At 36.1% G+C, this 20,490-nt stretch overlaps 2 protein-coding genes across 3 annotated transcripts in view; both read right to left on the bottom strand.

The window, feature by feature from the left end:
- rictora (RPTOR independent companion of MTOR, complex 2 a) overlaps nucleotides 1-822 on the bottom strand; it is a gene marked incomplete at its 5' end in the record, with an annotated part of 30,928 nt that extends 30,106 nt beyond the window's left edge. For both annotated transcript variants that reach the window (XM_079872451.1, XM_079872452.1), the window contains 2 exons: nucleotides 569-616; nucleotides 753-822. In XM_079872451.1, the coding sequence (XP_079728577.1) occupies nucleotides 569-616; nucleotides 753-822 (118 nt within the window). The remainder of the gene's footprint in view (nucleotides 1-568; nucleotides 617-752) is intronic.
- A 618-nt stretch (nucleotides 823-1,440) lies between these two features.
- fyb1a (FYN binding protein 1 a) lies at nucleotides 1,441-20,070 on the bottom strand. Its single transcript, XM_079872369.1, has 18 exons — nucleotides 20,006-20,070; nucleotides 16,897-17,464; nucleotides 15,217-15,349; nucleotides 14,587-14,654; nucleotides 14,323-14,345; nucleotides 14,036-14,076; nucleotides 7,672-7,831; nucleotides 6,899-7,058; nucleotides 6,613-6,715; nucleotides 6,502-6,512; nucleotides 6,302-6,353; nucleotides 5,449-5,516; nucleotides 5,172-5,238; nucleotides 2,352-2,451; nucleotides 2,114-2,276; nucleotides 1,994-2,024; nucleotides 1,715-1,746; nucleotides 1,441-1,616 (listed from the first exon to the last, which is right to left on the bottom strand). The coding sequence occupies exons 1-18, from the start codon at nucleotides 20,006-20,008 to the stop codon at nucleotides 1,594-1,596; spliced, it is 1,806 nt and encodes a 601-aa protein (XP_079728495.1). The 5' UTR covers nucleotides 20,009-20,070; the 3' UTR covers nucleotides 1,441-1,593.
- Between the last annotated feature and the right edge of the window lie 420 nt (nucleotides 20,071-20,490).

Genomic DNA, 20,490 nt, shown 5'->3' with positions numbered 1-20,490 from the left:
TACAAGATTAGGTAGTCTTTAAATAGTACATTTCTCAAGAGAGATGTCACTTCAAGTTTCATCAAGATAAGGCTTGTCAAAGACTTTCAGCATTTAATACCCACCAGCTTACATGAATCAGAGACTGAAACCTTAAAAACAGATTTATAAGGCAGCATATGAAGATATGAAGGCATCATGACGCATGTTTGTTTACCGACAGCCTAACCGAGATAAATGCACTGCAGTTATTCTACTGACATGCAGATGCTTACTAACTGGACAACACAGACTGATGGGGCTGTGCATTACAGATCAAAACAACAGCTAGGTCCTAAATCCTAGTGAGCTGCCTAGCTAGACAGCATATTTGGGGCATCACAGTCTATTAAGGAAACCCATTAGTTTTTGAGACAGACAACATGACAACATTCAGTCTCATTCTCCTGTCTGCAGGCCAGAGAGAGGAGATGGGAAATTATTATCGCTAATTTCTTGAATTTAAGGGGGATTTGTTCGTGGTCTGGTTGTTATTATTACGGAAAGACACTAATAAGATGTTCCTTATGATCTCTATGATGACTCTCACCCCGCGTAAGATCCAGCGGTACATTCTCCTCCCCGCTGTCATTCCGACCTGTCAAACACAAAAAAACGAAACAATAAAGACATAGTAATCCCTTATCCGAGGCTTAACGGAAACTGCACAAGCGGAGGGATTTAAACAGAGCGTGCTGCTCATGGTGACGGGGGTGTGGGTGCCGTTAACTTGCCTCTCATCCGTACACTCCGGGTCGGACGGCCGCGGATGCTGACCGCCATGTTGGCAGGGACGTTCATCATCACAACACCGGAACTCTCGTAAACTCTCGCGAGGTTTACTTTTTCTTTCATTATCTTGGGCGTCAGAAAATGTTCTAAAAGCTAACACTTGAATTATAATATAATAGGAAGAGTTCAGATGCTAAAGCCATCTGAAATTTTCTTCTAGAATGATCATTTTTATCAAGCTCGTATTTTTAAGTTCAGTAATTTCACTTAAATGACAATGAAAATAGGTCATTTTCATTGCCATTTAAGTGAAATTACTGAATTTAAAAATACGAGCTTGATAAAAATGATCATTCTAGAAGAGAATTTCAGATGGCACTTCATATACACACTATGTTTACTTATAAAGGTTCGGGGTTCGTTAAAATATTATAACATTATTATATGTAGAATAATATTATAAACTTGGCTCTTTTTTTACCATTCAGACAGTCTCAAGCACAGGTTTTGTTTTTTCCATCGTCAAAACTTATTTTTGGATGGCTTGGGGTGTCGTATGTGGACATTTTTATTTTAAATGTACATTTTAATTCAATTGCCGCTTCACTGGTGTACATTTTTACATTTTAGTTAAAATTGTTAGAGCAAAACATTCAATTCATGAAAGAAAGGACATGTTTACAGTTTTTTGATCACATTACTTTATTCTTACTGAGGTCACTATGTATATACAATGTATAATATTCACTATATATCATTCTCAAACTCTCCTTTTGTGAAAGGATCGATGACAAATAAGGATGTTCAAAGTGATGAAAACATGCTAGATGAGTTGATGCGTGCTTAATCATTGTCGTAGATGCACTCTGTAACATACAAGATGAAGTAGAAACAATTAATTGCAGTAAAAGGATGTAAACTAAATACATATTCATCAACTGTCCCTGTGCAAGTTGAACCTTACCATCACCAACATCATCATAAACAGATCCGTCCCTTAGAGAGGAGAGGAAGTGAGACAAAAAATATGAAGTTGTGGTCAACAATTTTAATATCAAGAGAGCACGGTGGCTGATGGTATTGCTGAATTGTACACAAATATTTAGGCATATCAAATGAGTCAGGAGTGCTTAAAAAAAAGCAAAAACTGTAGCTATTGACAGGTGTGAAAGAGAAAAAAAAATGTACATGCAAAAGGATGCACCAGAATAGAAATAGAACTGAACAAGACGACTATACTTACTGCTCCAAATTAGCAGCAGACACATAGCCAACTGAAACAGAGAGAGACTATTTAATAACAGTTTCCTATTCGGCTGTAATGTGCATCTCAGCACAGGTATTATACCCTCAATCAACTCACATTTCCCTTCGCTGTTTCGGCAGATGAGTTTGTCATCTACAGGGTGAACTATCACATCAATCATTTCTCCGGGTTTTATCGGCAGGTCTTTATTACCAAACTTCTTCATAGACAGTGATGGGAGAACAGTAGCTTGATAAAGCACTTTGATTTCTGCATTATACTGCAAGAAGAGGACGTAAGGGGGTTAGTATACAGAATCATTTCACACCAGCAGTTAAAACAGTGTGTGTCTTACTTTGAACTTCTTCCTAAACTCTTTTTCCTCCTTCTCAAACTTTTTCCTTTTCTTTGGGTCCATCACGTTTGTCTGGCTTGTTGAGGTGAACTTTGGATTACTGCAGTGAACAAGAAAAGAAAAGAAGATACAAGCATGATTTTTTACATCTGAGTGGTGCAAAACTCACTGACAAAATTTTGAAGCTGCCATTTTTATTATTCAACAGGTGAACATTTTAAGTCGGATCACTTTAAAGGATAGTTCACCCAAAAATAAAAATTATGTCATCCTTTACTCACCCTCAAGTTGTGCCAAACCTGTATGTTTAAGTTTACACATACTACCTTTTTTTTTTAAAGAAATCGATTATTTTATTCAGCAAGGATGGATGCATTAAATTAATTAAAAGTGACATTAAATAAATTGAAGGATCATGTGACACTGAAGACTGGAGTAATGATGCTAAAAATTCAGATTTGCATCACAGGAATAAATTACATTTAAAATATCTCCAAATAAAAAACAGAATTATTGTTATAGTATTTTACAATATTTCTGTTTTTACTGTAATGTTTAACTAAATAAATGCAGCCTTGGTGAGCAGAAGAGACTTCTTTCAAAAACATTTGAACTGTAGTGTAACATCACGAGAACAGTTACTTGCCAAAATTTGGGGTGAAAGAGAAAAAATATGATGAATGAAAATCGTAGGTTAAATAGAACCACAAGCACTAATCAGGTCCAAACTATTCTGTATATAGTTCTATTCTATTCTATTCTCTATATCTGTGGATACAAAACATGAGGGAAAAAATGACAATCCACGATACCTCTAGATTCAGGAAAAATAGCGCGTTCAAGTCATGTCAGAAAGATCGTATTTATGAGTTGAACACACATGAAGTTGTAATTGCGAGTTGGAAGCTCGGGATTTTCTCTAGAGTTTATGAGTTGGGGGCTTGTCAGTGAGAAACATGGCGGAATATCACAATACCTACAATTATTTAGAAGTGACATTATCAGACTTTTTTATTTACAACAAAATAAGCTCACTGCCTGCACAAAATGTGATAGCATCGTAATATAACAATAAGGGATGCACCGATATGAACATTTAGGCCGATATCGATAACCGATAAATCTTTATATTTGAAAGCCGATAAACGATTTTTGTCCAGATAAATCTAAATCCAAATTTGTATATAATTTTTGAGAGCCTGATTACAAAAACAAAAGTCTCACCATTAAAAGCCATGTCCCAAGCACACAATTATAATGATGTTCTCATTATAATTTTAAGTAATCTCATATGAAACCAAAATCATCATGGCGAACAGTGCACATCTGAAGTGTCTCAGCTGAAGGAAATAATCCACTATTTATCGGCTTTAATATATCGGCCAAATTTTCTTATTGGGCCGATAACCATAACATTAAAAATGAACATATATCGGCCGATATCGATATGGTGGCCGATATACAGGTGCTGGTCATAAAATTAGAATATCATCAAAAAGTTGATTTATTTCAGTAATTCCGTTAAAAAAGTGAAACTTGTATATTATATAGACTCATTACATGCAAAGTGAGGTATCTCAAGCCTTTATTTGTTATAATTTTGATGATTATGGCTTACAGCTTATGAAAACCACAAAATCAAAATCTCAGAAAATTAGAAAATTACATGAAATCACACAGTAATTACACAGTAATCCCATGGTCATTGAACCAGGTTTTGGTTCTTTTGGCAGTGTGGGCCGGTGCAAATCCCGCTGGAAAATGAAGTCAGCATCTCCATAAAGCTTGTCTGCTGAAGGAAGCATGAAGTGCTCTGGAAATGTCCTGGTAGACGGCTGCGTTGAGTGGACAGCACAGTGGACCAACACCAGCACATGACATGGCTCCCCAAACCAACACAGACTGTGGAAACTTCACACTGGACTTCAAGCATCTTGGATTGTGTGCCTCTCCATTCTTCCTCCAGACTCTGGGACCTTGGTTTCCAAATGAGATGCAAAATTTGCTCTCATCAGAAAAGAGGACTTTGGTCCACTGTGCTTTATTAAATCCAGAGTCAACGCAGCCGTCTACCAGGACATTTCCAGAGCACTTCATGCTTCCTTCATTTTCCAGCAGGATTTGCACCGGCTCACACTGCCAAAAGAACCAAAACCTGCTTCAATGACCATGGTATCACTGTGTAATTACTGTGTGATTTCATGTAATATTCTAATTTTCTGAGATTTTGATTTTGTGGTTTTCATAAGCTGTAAGCCATAATCATCAAAATTATAACAAATAAAGGCTTGAGATATCTCACTTTGCATGTAATGAGTCTATATAATATACAAGTTTAACTTTTTTAACGGAATTACTGAAATAAATCAACTTTTTGATGATATTCTAATTTTATGACCAGCACCTGTATTGTGCATCCCTAATAACAATATAACATGTAACATTGTTTACAGTGCTGGCTTCATAAGTTCATAAGAATGTGCAAAACACACATTCTTTGGTCATTTCCTAGAATGTATTTCTGTATTTTTTTTGTAGTTGAGAAGGTACGCCGCCATCATGCTTTGACGACAATGACTTGAACGCACCTTAAATCTTAATTACGACTTCACAACTCATAAATATGAACTCCTCAAGAGGACTTGAAAGCACTAAAACTCAAGGATTCACAGAAAATAAGAATTTAAATTATAGACCATGCAGGTCATGATCTTAAAGTGACCTCGTTGCCAATTCTAATTAAATGGAGGACCTCCTAAAACAACATGTGGATGAAGATGTGTGTCTGCTGTTCTTCTTTTGTAATATGTATGAAGTAACCTGCAAGGAGAAGGAGGTGGAGGGAAGTCTGTTGAAGTCACATCATCATACGTGTCATCAGTGGCATCTGCTGGGCATAAACCAAAATCAAATTCATTCCCAGGGAATCAAACCTATGTTCTACAGTTGAAGCTACAGGAACAGGAGTTCCTCTTAAATAGAAGTGAGCAAACATTACAGTTTCTGCATTTCTAAATGTTAAATGAAATACAGTGCTTTTAGATTATGAACTAAATTTATATTATATTAATGTACAGTTAAAGTGAGTATTACTCACCCGTAACATTAAATTCAAAGTCTGGAGGGGGTGCAGGGAAGTCAGCTGCAGGGGGTGGAGGGAGGAAGCTGCAAAATGACAGAAAACTGCCAGTAAATCCACATGCGCTTCACAAAGGTTAAAGGTGCTTTAAATCATATTTGTTTTCTTAAAAAGGACTTTAGACTGTCACCTATCAGAGTGAAAGCTGCACAGATTAGTGTTTATTTTTTATTTTTTTACTACAAATATGACTATTCTTTTTTTTACATTTTATAAAACTGTGTGTATTTATACACAAATATATGTTTAATATGCATTTGAAACATTATTTAATATAATTTAAAATACAATAACATTTATTTATTGTTATACAATATGTATTTATTATACATAAGCTCAAATCCCCTAAATTTAGAGATAAATGTTGATTTCAATAATTTGCTTAATAATACTTTTATTCAGCAAAGCAAGGATGCATTAAAATGATCAAATGTGTCAGTAAATATACTTATAATATTATACAAGATTTCTATTTCAAATTAAAGCTGGATCAAACAATCCTGTAAAAATGTATCAGTTTCCATTCAAATATTTAGCAGCACAACTGTTTTCACGATTACTAAATCAGCATATTATAATGATTTCTGAAGGATCATTTGACACTGGAGTAAAACTCAAATTTACCATCACAGGAATACACACACACTATATACTGTATATAAATACAAAAACTATAAAAGTACTACAAAAGAGAATCAAGGTTTAAAAAATGAAATAGAAAAAAATGAAAAGTGCTATCATTGATTGCTTAGATGCATATATCAGTTTTAGTGAAATATTAAGAGCTTTTGAACATGAAAAATGAACTCACCTGAAATCATCTTGAGTATCATCTGCACAGTCATAAATATCTTCACACTCTGCTGTCAGTAGTCACATGACAAAATTGTGAACAAGGGGAAACAAAACAAAGACTGTATATCCTTTTACGCTTCCTTCACTTGACACTCGATAAATGATTGCAATGTTATTTACATTTATATTTATTAAATGTATAATGCAATGGCTTACCATCTGGTAGACTGAAAAAAAAGAGATGTTTTTTTTTTAGTTAAAGCATAAATAATAAATTAACCTCAATAATGTTAATACTGTAAATAAGTGTACTAGTTACTCTCTTACTTATTGACTTCACCAGCACACACATCATCATACACCTCCTGTCCATCCTGTGTGTGGCTCACTTCACCACGCACATCTAGAGTGTCAGGCTTCACGAAACCATCTGTATGGAAAAACACACCAGCACAATAATAGCAGCTGAACCATGGCTAGTCAACGAGGAAGAGACAAACATGATGCTTTAGTCTAATATAGACTGAGCATGTTCAGTTTAACAAAACATATCAGCATATACATATATTAGAATATCAGCATATGTGTTGTGTGTAAATCCAGTGCAACTCACAGTGGCCTTCAGTGTTCCTGGCGAGCCAGTAGTCCTTCGGGTTTTCTGTTTTGCGCACGATTTCAATGGTCTCTCCCTGCTTCAGTGGAAGTTTGTTCTTCCCACCTTTGTGGTCCACTCTGGCCTTCACTGTGTCAACTACCTCAATCGTACCCTTGATCTAGCCAAGCAAGAATTACAGTGATGGTGAAGTTATAGCCATCGCTATACCACTTACTAATGTTAGCCTTCATTTAAAAAAAAAAACACAAAAATATTCCAGTTGCTGGGTTGTTTTAACATAATTTTGGGTCAACTATGGACAAACCCAAACGTTGGGTTAAAAATGTCATTTAAAAATGTAACCCAGCCATTGGGTTTGTCCATGTTTGACCCAAAATTATGTTAAAATAACCCAGCAACTGGAATATTTTTGTGTTCATAAACTTTTTTTTTTTTTAAATGAAGGCTACACACACACACACACACACATACACAAACACACGTAATAACTTAAATTAAGAACGATTTCTATCCACAAATTCAAATTTTTGGTAATAACATGATTTTTAAAAATCAGCATGAACCAAGTAATTTATATCAAAGTAAAGACTCCTATGATTATGGAGAAAAAATGATATATGATTATAAAAAATAAGGTCTTAATCCTAAAAAAAATATCTTCAAATCTGAAATATAATTTTGATTTTGAGGTGAAATGTGTCTCCAGGCATGTTCTTGACAGGTTTTATGAGATTCATGAAAATACCCATTATTGAGCTGTTTGTAATCACTTTAAACTTTTTCCTGGCCTCCTGCTGCCTTTTCTCTTGCTCTTTCTTCTCTTTCTTCTCCTGCTCCAAGCGTTTCTTCTCTTCTTTTTCAAGCTTTTTCTTGAGTTCTTTTGATTCTTTTGTCGTCTTTTCCTCCATCGTTTCTTTGTTGTCTTCGGGCCTGTGTAGAGGAAAGTTTTCCATTAGAAGAGTTTTGAGTAAGTATTCTTTCTCTTTTATCTCATTAATCATATTAAAATTTGAGACCAACTGAATTGCAGCCTTTACTAAAGAGTAACCAGATTTCCTGAAGAAAATGTGAGTGGCATTTGTCGGTGCAGAACTTGCTATTACGATGGGTGATGGTTCACAAGTTTGTTGAAAATTACTTCTCTAATGAATAATCTCTTCTCTGATGATGTGTTCACTGGCGTGGGGGCGGGGCAACCTGTCACTCACATGAGATCCACCAATAGTAAACCACAACCATCCAAACAATTCCCACCCTACATTTTTTCTCGTTTGAAAAGTCATTTCACTCGGATATACATCACAATAGGGAAGAAAAGACTATCGCAACTTCAGTTTAATGCTGTGTTTAAAGAGGATCAATTATGCTTTTTTACATGTTCTACTTTCTTTAGTGTGTAATGTTGCTGTTTGAGCATGAACAATGTCTACAAACTTACAAAGCACAAAGTCACTCCAGCAGCAGTTGTTCTCTCTATCAGTGTGCACTGTTTCTGAACTCCCTGAAACTCCCAGTTTACTTCCAGCAACGAATATGTCACAATATTCCTCATTTAAATAATTCCCACCCAAGGCATACTCAAAATAAAGGGGACGAGGCCTGATTGAGATGTGTTAGTAGTGTGTTGAAACCAAGCGGCAACCTCCCTGTCTCTCTCTTGAAACCAACACGTAAGTGAATTCAACTGCAATTCATCGACTGGCCACTTGAGGCTGGCTTCAGAAGTGAGTCAAATCTGTATCTCCCCCATGTTAAAATGCCCAACTTTACAGCAGAAAAAAACACGTTTACAGCCTGGTGCAAAAAGTGGCTTTGGTCTATATAGCTTATTTTTCCCTTCATGACAACTGTGAGGGGGGTGAATTTTTTTATTACTCATCCATTTACATTATATTAAGCCTAAAAGTTCTGCATAATTAAGGGTGTCCACTTTTGAGTGACAGGTGGATTCCCGCTGCTGTGGTCATTAGTCATCATTAGCCGTTTGTCTGCTGTCTGTTAGCCATCACGTTAGGGTTTTTCACCCATTTTCGTTTATCCGGGAGTGACGCGCTGCCAAGATGGCGACGGTCGGCCACGCCCACTTTAGGCTTCAAAAACGGTCTTCAGAAACCTACGAGTGACGTCACGGACACTACGTCCATATTTTTTTACAGTCTATGGTTGAAACTCACAGTTATGGTGAGGGGCATGACATTACCAAAATGCACAAAGCGGTTGGCCAATCACAACACACTGGTCCAGCTGACCAATCAGAGCACATTGAGCTTTTCAGAAGGAGGGGCTTCATAGCAGAGATGGGGGACTCGAGTCAATGACTTGACTCGAGTCAGACTTAAGTCGCAAATTTTAGGACTTGAGACTTGCTTGACAAATATTAATAAAAGACTTGACTTGACTTTGACTTGATATTCATGACTTGAGACTTGACTCGGACTTGAGGTAAATGACTCGAAATAACTTGTCTTTTTAAAAATAAATATCTGTATTTGAACGCACGCAACAATCACGTGACGCAGCAGGAACGCCCGCTGTGTGAACAAAAGCCGCGTGTCGTAGTGATGACGCTGAAGCGCGGGATCGTTCGCCAGCTGTGAAACGGTATGTAATGCGCAAGTTTATGATCGAATCAGAGAGGAAAAAAGATGCACAATGGTTTCTCGAGAGAGAAATCGCAGCTCATAAGCAAACTTAAGACGCTGCTGAGACAATAAAGTCACATCGATGTCATGTGTCTTTACGGGATTTTTACGGGTTGTGTGTAAACGGACTCTCTTATTCCGGAAAATCACTGGCAGTGTGAATGAACCTAAATCAAACTAACCCGAGTCAAATCTCGGGTCACTTTATCCGTGTATATTCCGGAATCTCTGTGTGAAAGGGGCTTAAGGTCACACACCCTGACGAAGGCATTAGCCGCAACGCATAGGTGTGCAAGTAGCTACTTGTCACCTGATTTTAAAATATTAAAGCCATGATGAAATAAAGGCTTTCTATATATTTCTAATAATATTCGAATGCCTTGGATTAATGATTTTTTTTATGATCTGAATAATCCCTTACATACAAAAGCACAGCGAAAAACAAAACATTTCTTGAAAATTAAAATCGTGTTAAAATATGTTAAAATATGCCATATTCCAGTTTTTCTTGCCTGCATACATCCCTTTGTACTGTCTAGTTATATGCTACCAATATAGTCTGCTATCCCAGGGTTGACTTGAATGTTAAAAGAAATATAAAAAAAAATTAACTGTAATTTAATAATAATTAATAACACATTGGTACAGAGTCTACCGTTCTCTGGGATTTGTTTTCATGATAATCGAATGTAAAGAGTTGTATCTCTAAAAACTGATTAGCTTATAACGCTAGTATATAGGGCATAGAGTAAGTAAAAAGAAATCGTTCGTTAATACCACTAACAAGCACCCTCATTATGCTACCGTGTTAGTGTGGGGCTATTTTGAGCCTTGTTAGTGGTATTAACTAGCGATTTCTTTTTACTTACTCTATGCCCCATATACTAGCGTTATAAGCTAATCAGTTTTTAGAGATAAAACTCTTTACATTCGATTATCATGAGAACAAATCCCAGAGAACGGTCGACTCTGTTCCCATGTGTTATTACACCCCAGGTTCATTTTGCGCTGGAGTTGTCCTTTAATAGCATAATAGCATGTGTACAGTGTCTAATAATTGGATAGTTTTGGGGGATGCACATAAAAGATTGTAAAAAGACACCTACACACAAAGAAAAAAAAACATACAGACTATCGAACCAAACCATGCATACACAAATAAACAACACAAAAATTCAAACTTGCAAGCACAACCATGCACACATGCAAACAAATAATACACTCTTCACTCATACACACGCACACACATTCACTCACAAATATTAATGAATCAATCACACTCAATCAAATCACCTCTCTCTCTCTCTCTCTCTCTCTCTCTCTCTCTCTCTCTCTCTCTCTCTTTCACACACACACACACACACACACACACACACACACACACTCACACACACACACACACACTCACACACACACACACACACTCACACACACACACACACACACACACACACACACACACACAGAAAGTCAAACACAACCATGGACATGCAAACAATACACCTTTCACTCATACACATGCACACACATATTCACAAATATTAATAAATCACTCACTCACACAGATTAATAATGTACAATAGTCAACCCACCTGATTGACAGGTTTAAGTTTTGTGTCAATTCAATTATTACTGTTTTTTTCTTGTTATTATTTTGTTAAAAAGGAAAGATCTAACTTGTTGTTAAGGATGTGTTCATGTTCCATAAAGGGGATGCCAGTTTGAAGAATGCCATTTGGTGGCATAGGAACCATTATACTTGAATTGTGAATTGTTTAATATCTTTTAATGGTCTACTGCAATGTTTAAGGCATATTTATTTTTCATGCTTTAATGTTGGCCTAATTTCAGTTACATTTACATTTTAGGCTATCTAGTTTGAAATTTTATTTCTTTTTTAGATTTTTAACCACTCAGCTGTATGTGTAAATGCATATTTAAAAAAATGTTGCAAATAAAACCATAGTCCACAACTTATGTAGTTTTAACTTATTTTAATATATAAATTCTGTGAAATCATCAAACGTTTGTATGACTTGCCGTGACTTGTGACCCAAGCTACGACTTGACTTGACTTGCTTGACATAAAGCAGTGACTTGACTTGACTTGACTTGCTTTTCACAAAATTGACTTGGACTTGCTTGAGACTTGAAGGTTAAGACTTGAGACTTACTTGTGACTTGCACATGTGTGACTTACTCCCACCTCTGCTTCATAGAGACAGGAACCAGTGATGCGCGGGTTGATCCGAAATGAGCGGGTGCCTGCGGTCACCCGCGGTTACCCGCGGTTACGAGTCATCCAAAAATATTTTTAATGATATTCGGGTCGCGGTCGGTCGGGTCGTTTGAAATAAAGATGCCAATTAAACCTTTGTAATTGATATAGTTCTAGACACAATTTTCTATGAATACGTTTTAAATTTAATTTACACTTTATTGGCTGAATAACTGGCGCGAAGATGACGCACGAGCTCAGTCTGCAGGTAGAGATGGAGGCGGCAAGAGAAAAGGTGAAGACTGGGGAGTGGAAGCTCCGCAAATACACAAATAGAAAGAGCAAAGTGTGGGAGACATTTGCCGAAATAATGAAAGATGATGACCAAAGTGCTGGCTTTGTCATGTGTAGGCTACTTCTTGCGATGCTATTTACACATTTGATAACCACAAAACTGGCACGACCAACCAGGCACGGCGCCAGGATTCCAGTTTTGGATAAGCCAGACCAATTGTGGGTGGGCCTTAAATTAAAAACGTTAAATAAAAATAAAATAAAAAAACGTTATCCAATCACTGCTTAACCTAATAAAAAAATATTGACTAATATAGCCTACTGTTATATTATCTGTGCGTATACATAATATAGATTTTAATAGCTTGATGCTCTTTAAATATTGTGTTGCATTGTAAAAGTAAATCCGCGATCGCTCTCCATGGTTCTGACCAAAGAAGAGAGCTTTGGAATCTCCATTATGCATATACCTGGGCTGCATTTTCCGATAACATTGTCTCTTAGCGCGCTGCGATAACTTAACTAAAGGTATACTACCACTAAAGGTATATCATTGCTAGGCGTCTTCAGGGCTATCATCCACTCGTGAGGCAGAGGCGCTGAGAGGCAGAGGCGCTGACGCCCTCCTAGCAACGGCGCTGTTTTTGGTAAAACATGATTTTGACGACTTCATTAAGTTTTGTTTTATAGAAAACTCTTTTTAAAAGATTTTCGTTTTGTATAAATTGTATCTTAATTTTGATCAATGTTTTATCAATCAATTGCCCGTATTTATTAAATAAGAAGCAAATATATAGCAGACAAAATAAGGCGCCGGTACGCGATCACTGCATGTGAACTGGAGGGCGCCGAAACTCAACTTGTGCCTCACAGATTTGATAAATATAGGCTATATATTACAGAAAGCTTGAAATGTCTACTTTTAAACGAAAATATTCAAACCAAAATAAATAGGCTATACTCTCTGATTATGTAGGCTAATCCATATGAAATGTGCATTTCTCTCTGGCGTTCATGGCGAGTCCGCAATCTCCGCATTGTCAACTTCATCTTTGCAGCGACACAGAAAACACCAGTTTATTACTAAACAATTAAATGTCTCCTTGCTAATTTAGACACATTCATAATCATTACTTTAACCGGTTCTTTGTGGCAAGCTTTAAGCGTGCGGTCATTACGCTTATTCCTGTAGGCTAGCCTTTAAGTAATTAATTTAATATAAAGGGGCGATTTGTCCACGAATGGCTTAAATGAACAACTAGTCGACAAGAAAAAAAAATAGTCGGAGGCAGCCCTTATTCCACATATTTTCGAACCGGCAGGCCATCTGGGTTGGGCGAGCGACCATGAGCGGAGCGGAATATTCAGAAATGCGCTCTCCGCTCACGAGCTCTGATCGGAAACCCGAACCTCACTGTCTGCTGAACTTGCGCAGAAACATCAAAATAGACATAGCCAGCTTTTAAAACTGTTTTTAAAACTAAACATTTAGACTATTTTAGTACAAATTATGAGCTTATATTGACGATTTTTTATAATTCTTGACAAAATTAGAATATTAAGTTATATTAAGACGCTACGATGAGCATAGCTACTTTTAAAAAAATGCGGGTCAGGAAGCGGGTCGGGTACAATATTTTCTTTTTCGTTTTTTGCGGTCCGAGTTGCGGGCGGGTTAGTTGAAAACGTCGGTCGGGTGCGGTTTGTTTATACATTGACCCGCGCATCACTGACAGGAACTAAACGGAGCGTTTCTGACAGACTGGAAATAGGGGAGCTGCAACAGTGTCAAATATGTGAAAAATATATATATTTTTTGAACATTCAAGCATGAAAAATAAAAGACTTTGTACAAGGGCATAACATGAACTATGCCTTTTATATTTTATTGGTTCAGGAGTTTGTTCAAATCACTAATTCTAAGTTTGAGTAATAATAATTGACTTGACTTAGCAACCACAATTAAATAAGAGATCTCACCGGTTGCTGTCAAGATCCTCGTATATCTCCTCACCCGACTCCTACACAAGAAACAAACAGAGACGGTAAAAGTTAAAATGAACTAATCTTAAACATTCAGTGTTTTATTTACACAATCATTTTCTTCAGTCTGTAATAATGTCTGTCTTGTTAATGCCTTCATTTCCTTTTGAGAAGCTGGTTCATTTGCAGACTATTTTTATCAAGTGTTTTAGAAAGCGAGATGTTGATGTGCTATTTAAAACAGCTCTACACGAGATGTCAGCTTAAGCAAACACAATCCTTACCTCGTGGTCATTGCTGCTTTTACCTAAAACAGAAAAGAGAGTTGTTTACAGACTCTGAAAAAAAGACCTAAACACCCCCTGCAATAATATTAAAGTAACAATAATAAATGTCATTTCATGTGATGCTTGAATGTGCTTTTTCTTTAAAATAAGGTCGATATCTTTGATATTTTGTAATCTAATGCAGTGACATTAATTTCTTGGGGTTACTGTATGTATCAAACGTTAATTTGAAACTCATTTATATAACTTCTCTTTGAAGACCTAGTGAAGTCTGTGTCCTGTTCATGGTGACCGTATCATCGTAAAAATCCTCCTGGAGAGTCTGATCCCTGTTCACAACAGAACAAACAGTAAAAACAAGCTTACTTTTGAATTTCTGCTTCACATCTTTGTATTAATGATAATACATGCAATTGTACTATTGCATTACCTCACAGTACAGCAGTGGTACCATGAAATTAAAAAACTATGAGTTCATACCTACCATATTCATGTACCATGGTATTTAAATGTCAAGGTACACGTACACACACACACACAAGGCTTTACTTTGAAACTATTTTTACTCAGAAATTGCTAGTAAATTTCACAAATAATTCAAAGAAACAAGCAACAGTGAATTAAATATGAAATTTTGAAGTAGAAAGACTGAAATGGTACTTTCTAATAAAATATACTCTTTTTTTATTTATTTACAACTTTGAAAACATTTATTTTTACAGTGTATTTTACTACTAAATCCCCATGGTATTCCTATAGTACCATGTCCCATGAAATTAACTAATTAATAGTAATTATTATTTCATGACACTCTTTTTTTATGTATGTTTTGTAATGTTGTATGTATTTCCAGATTTGTGTTTACGTGCATCTCATAAAGTCAGCACTCACAGTGGAGGGAGAGCAGGTGGAAGTGTGAAGTCTGGCGATGGGGGCGGAGTCATAGATGTGATTGACAGGCGTTCCAGTGGCGGTGGGAGGGGGAAAATTCCAGGATCAAGCTCAGGATTATTGGTGTTGGATACTGATGAACCAGCAGATGGAAACAGAACATGAAGCGACACAAACTGAATCGTCCATGAGTCTGTAAATGTAATCTCTTTTTTAAAATATAGGTTATATTTCACTGCTCATGGGAAATGGATTTTGGGTGTTTAGACAAGAATATGGTAGTAGGCCCAAAAAAGTATTTGGACATTTGAGTCACACTTTATGAATGGTCCTACTAAAGGATTCATTTTCTTTATGCAAAATAGATTTTTTTTTGTCTTTATTTTAAAGTCAAATGTGGTTGTTCATTATTATTATTATTCTAGTATATTAAAATTCTTTTTGTGGAATGTATCCATTTTTTGACACTTGTTTTGATATTTTGTAATATAATGCAATGACATTCGGACATTTTTAAGTGATTCAAAATTAAGTTCAAGAGTTTGGGGTCAGTAATGTTTTTTAAAGAAATTAATACTTTAATCATTCAAGGAACACAATAAATTGGTCAAAAGTGACAGCAAAGAATGTTATAATTTTACAAAAGATTTATATTTCATATAATTGCTGTTCTTTTGAAATTTCTAAAGGATTCTGCAAAAAAAAATTCAACATTGAAAATATTTCTTGAGCAGCAAATCAGCATATTAGAATGAAAGGATCATGTGACACTGAAGACTCGAGTAATGATGCTGAAAATTCAGCTTTGATCACAGGAATAAATTACATTTGAAAAAATATATATTTAAATAGAAAACAGTTCTTTTAAATTGTAATAATATTTCGCAATATTAGTTTTACTGTAATTAAAGGTGCTCTAAGCGAAGTTGGGTGACGCCACTTCTTGTTGACGTTCGAAGTATTGTCAAAGTCAAACAAAATTAAGACTAGCTCGACCCTCCCTCCTCCTCATCCTGTCCCCTCCCCCGATGTAAATTCGGGATTTTGCGTTCCTTCTCCTTTTTCCCTCTTCTTTGCTATTTGTTTCATCGGAACGTCGTCTCTTTGGTCGTGTGTCGGCCATATCAAAATTCAAGAGAATATAATTCTAACATTAGTCGTTATCTAGGACATCTCTCCTCTAGCTAACTTCCCTCTTCATGCTTCTCGCTCCTCCACTCCCCACACCCCCCTTCATGTGCACGCACACTACCCCCCCACCCCCAAATCATTCTTGTCGGTTATTGGCTGGAACACTGTTTGTTGTTTCGTGGTCCAGGCTGGGCCAGTTTGTTTTTCTTGCCATTTGTGGAGCCTGGGCTGTCTACAGTGTTTTCTTACAGTGTTCAGGGGACAGGCAGCTCGCGGATGGTGAGGAGATGTTTTTGCTGGATGTGACAAAAAATGTTTCGGCCTAAAAAATGTGTGACATCGCTTAGAGCACCTTTAATCAAATAAATACAGCCTTGATGAGCTTAAGAGACTTTTCACAAAACATTAAAAAAACTTACTGACCCCAAACTTTTGAACAGTTGTTTAAGTTGTTTAATCTTATTTGACACCACTGTATTTTAGTTGTATACTCACATAATTCTAGACATTTAAAAAGAATGAACCCATATGGTGATGTCCACGTCTTACCGTTCCCTCTGAACTTGCTGAGGTTAACATGTGGAGGTCTCCCTGGTTTGGCAGGACACTTTCCTAAAGCAAACACATTGGGGAGAGGCTTCGTTTTTGGCACTGACAAATCATCAGTAGCAGTTCCCGGCGCTGCAGGGATGTCTTTATGAAAAACAGGTTTCTGCATAGCAGATGGTTTGGCAGGAGTCCAGGGTCCGGCTCTTGCAGAAAGGGATTCTGTATACGAGTTCTCCTGTCGTTCTCTATTGGGCAGCTTCGCTCCAACACCATCCCTTCTCGAGTCACTATAGAGCGGGTTGCTAGAAACTTGAGGATTGAATCTAGTCTCTAAAGAGTTGACTGTAAAGTTGGGTTTGACCATGAGTGGTTTAGGGAAAGGCCTGGAGCCTGCGCCTTTATGCATGTCCACAGGTTTGAGTTTCACTGGTTTGGGGATCAACAGTGGATTCTGGTCCTCAGTCCTGGTGCTCCTGAATTGATTGCTCTGATTAGGTTGGGAAAACTTACTTTCACCAGTCAGTGAGTTAAAGTGAGACATCAGAGCTTGTACATTAGTGAATGTGGCCTAAAAGAAGTCAAATATAAAAGAAACATTGGTAACACTGTACAATAAAGTTTCATTTGTTAACATTAGTCAATGCACAAACTTACATGTTAAGGTTATTAAAGTCGTCCTGTAGTCAATAATGTTGTCCCTTAAAACTCATCTTTGATCATCAAAATGACAAGGAATTTCTTGAATTTTTTTATTCATGCCTTAAAACAGCTTGAACTCTACACCCTTGCCTCATTTAGTATACGCAGTTCTATGAATATGCAAATGATCCCCGCCTCCACTCACTCACACCAGCTCAGAGATCCACTCGTTCACGATCACACGTTGATCTGATTGGTTACAAGGTAGTTTGTGACGTCAGAAACACCAGCGATTTCAAAGCGTGTTTTTGAGACTGTCTTTGGTTCATTGCAGTTTTAAGGAGAAAATACTCAGCAATGGTGTTGACTAATGAATTTACACATGGTTTGTCTTAAATCATATTAAAAACACCACATAGACATATAAACAACAATAAAAACTTGATTTTCGCCACAGGGGGACTTTTGAATGTTTTTCCTGTGAAACTTCCATATTTAAAGTCTCCCTGTAGACAATAATTGTATCCCTTAAAACTCATCTTTGATCACAAAAAAATACATATTTAAACATTCTTGAATAAAATTGGTCATGCCTTAAAATATCTTGAATGTAACTCTACACCCTTGCTTCATTTAATATGCGGATTCATGAATATGCAAATTAGTAAACATTTGAAAACATTTCAAGTTGACTGAACTAAACATTTTAAGGCAGCACGAACACTTACTTTTTTTAAGTTGAAACAATTTTTGGTAACACTTTATTTTACAGTGTCCTTGTTACATATGTTACATGTACTTACAATAGTATTAACAGTGAATTATGCATAATTACATGCAACTAACCCTCAACCAAACCCTAATCCTACCCTAACTCTAAGTACATGCACTTAATTAATATTACTCAGTACTTAAATATATAATTACACTGTAACAATGACACTGTCAAATAAAGTGTAACCCAATTTTTTTTACAGTGTTCTTTAAGGAACCATTGATGCCAATAAAGAACCTTTACACACTAAAAAATTAAGTAAAATTTCACACGCATATTTTTTTTTTAGGAAATTTCACATATGGAATTAAGTAAACTACTTAACTAAGTTTAGTGAAATTAACAAAGAAGTAATTTTAACTTGGCTAGTAAAAGGTTGAGTAAATAGATATTGTGTGAGACACCATATATCAGAAGTTACGCATTGTGTGAACGCAGAGACCTCAATACTTGGTAGACAATACACAATGACGGTAAAATTTGATGGAGCGTTTTTACATATTTAAAAAAAAAAGTTTCTTGAATAAAATTTGTCATGCCTTAAAATATCTTGAATGTAACTCTACACCCTTGCTTCATTTAGTATATGCGGATTCATGAATATGCAAATTAGTAAACATTTGAAAACATTTCAAGTTGACTGAACTTAACATTTTAAGGCAGCACGAACACTTACTTTTTTTAAGTTGAAACCATTTTTTTACAGTGAGGAACCATTGATGCCAGTAAAGAACCTTTACACATTAAAAGCCACTCTGAACACTTTAGCAACCACTCCCAGCATTGTGGTAGCAGGTTTTACAGTCAACAACTAATTTTCTCCAGAATATTAGTTCAATAATATTTACAATATGTATTTATTATTTACAATAATCCCTAATATTATAATTAATGCAGCAAACCTCCTTGAACAGGCTACAGATAAAAACATTTTGAACTTTTAAAGCTGTGAAAACAGTCTAAATTCACACCTTTGTGCCTTTACACACTCTTTACATTCACAAGTGTGAAAAACACTGAGTTGCTATACTGCATCTGCTTCTTCAAAATGCAGTTATATGATCAAATATTATTGTATGTTTCTTATCAGTCACATCTTCAAACTAGTTATCAATGATAACAAGAAACATAATAAAATCCTCAAGTATTGAAGGTATCTGCTCTAATATACTGCACTAACACAAGTAAATCAAGTAACACAAGTAATCAAGATAATCAAGAACTAAATCAACAGAAAAGTCAAAAATCTAAATAAAAGACACTCATTTAAATAAAGCAGCAATATTTCTCTGCAAACTCACCCAGCCAGCACATAAGTGTGTGTAGAAGTACAGTGGCTCAGAAACTGGTGAGAATCACAAATACACCCAAAGGAAATGCATGCACGTTTCTATAACTTTAATAAGGAAGAGGTGTAACCAGTGTTTCACTATCGAGCATAACATCCCTGATCTGAGGTCAGGTTTTATATTGGCTCAAAACCAGTGTCTCATTCTTTGGACAGCCATTTAGTGTGAGAAACAACACAAACTCTGGTCAAATGACAATGATAAGATCACTGTTCTAATACGAACAATGATAATAATAGTATATCTGGTGTTAAGACGAGCCGTGTATAAAGGTCAGTCGTCTAATTCTAAACACCACACAAGTGTTTCACAAATATCACTGTTAGAGCAAACAAGTGGGACTCACCATAATGATGAACGAAACAACCTCCACTAGGTTATTAGTTTGTCTGATGAGTTTAAGGAGTGTGGTTGAACATGCACAAGAACTGATGACTAAAACTTTTTGCCGCAACTGGCTTAGAGGGTTAGTTTCAACCCAACAGTGAAAATTCTGTCATCATTTACTCTCCCTCATGTCGTTCCAAACCCGTTAGACTACACTGAAAAAAACAATAAGTGAAATTTACTTTGGCAAGTTTTTGCACGAATATTTTTTAAGTAAAATTTCACACATATTTTTAAAGCAAATTTCACATATGGAATTAAGTAAACTTAACTAAGTTAAGTGAAAGTAACAAAGAAAATAAGTAATTTTAACTTGGCTAGTAAAAGGTTGAGTAAATAGATATAGTGTGAGACTATCTACATATCAGAAGTTACGCATTGTGTGAACGCAGAAACCTCAATACTTCGTAGACAATACACAATGACGGCAACATTTTGATGGAT

The sequence above is a fragment of the Squalius cephalus genome, assembly GCF_949319135.1.
Source record: "Squalius cephalus genome assembly, chromosome: 5".
Lineage (NCBI taxonomy): Eukaryota > Metazoa > Chordata > Actinopteri > Cypriniformes > Leuciscidae > Squalius > Squalius cephalus.
The sequence above is the reverse complement of the archived record's forward strand: the minus strand, read 5'-3'. Positions and strand labels throughout refer to the sequence as shown.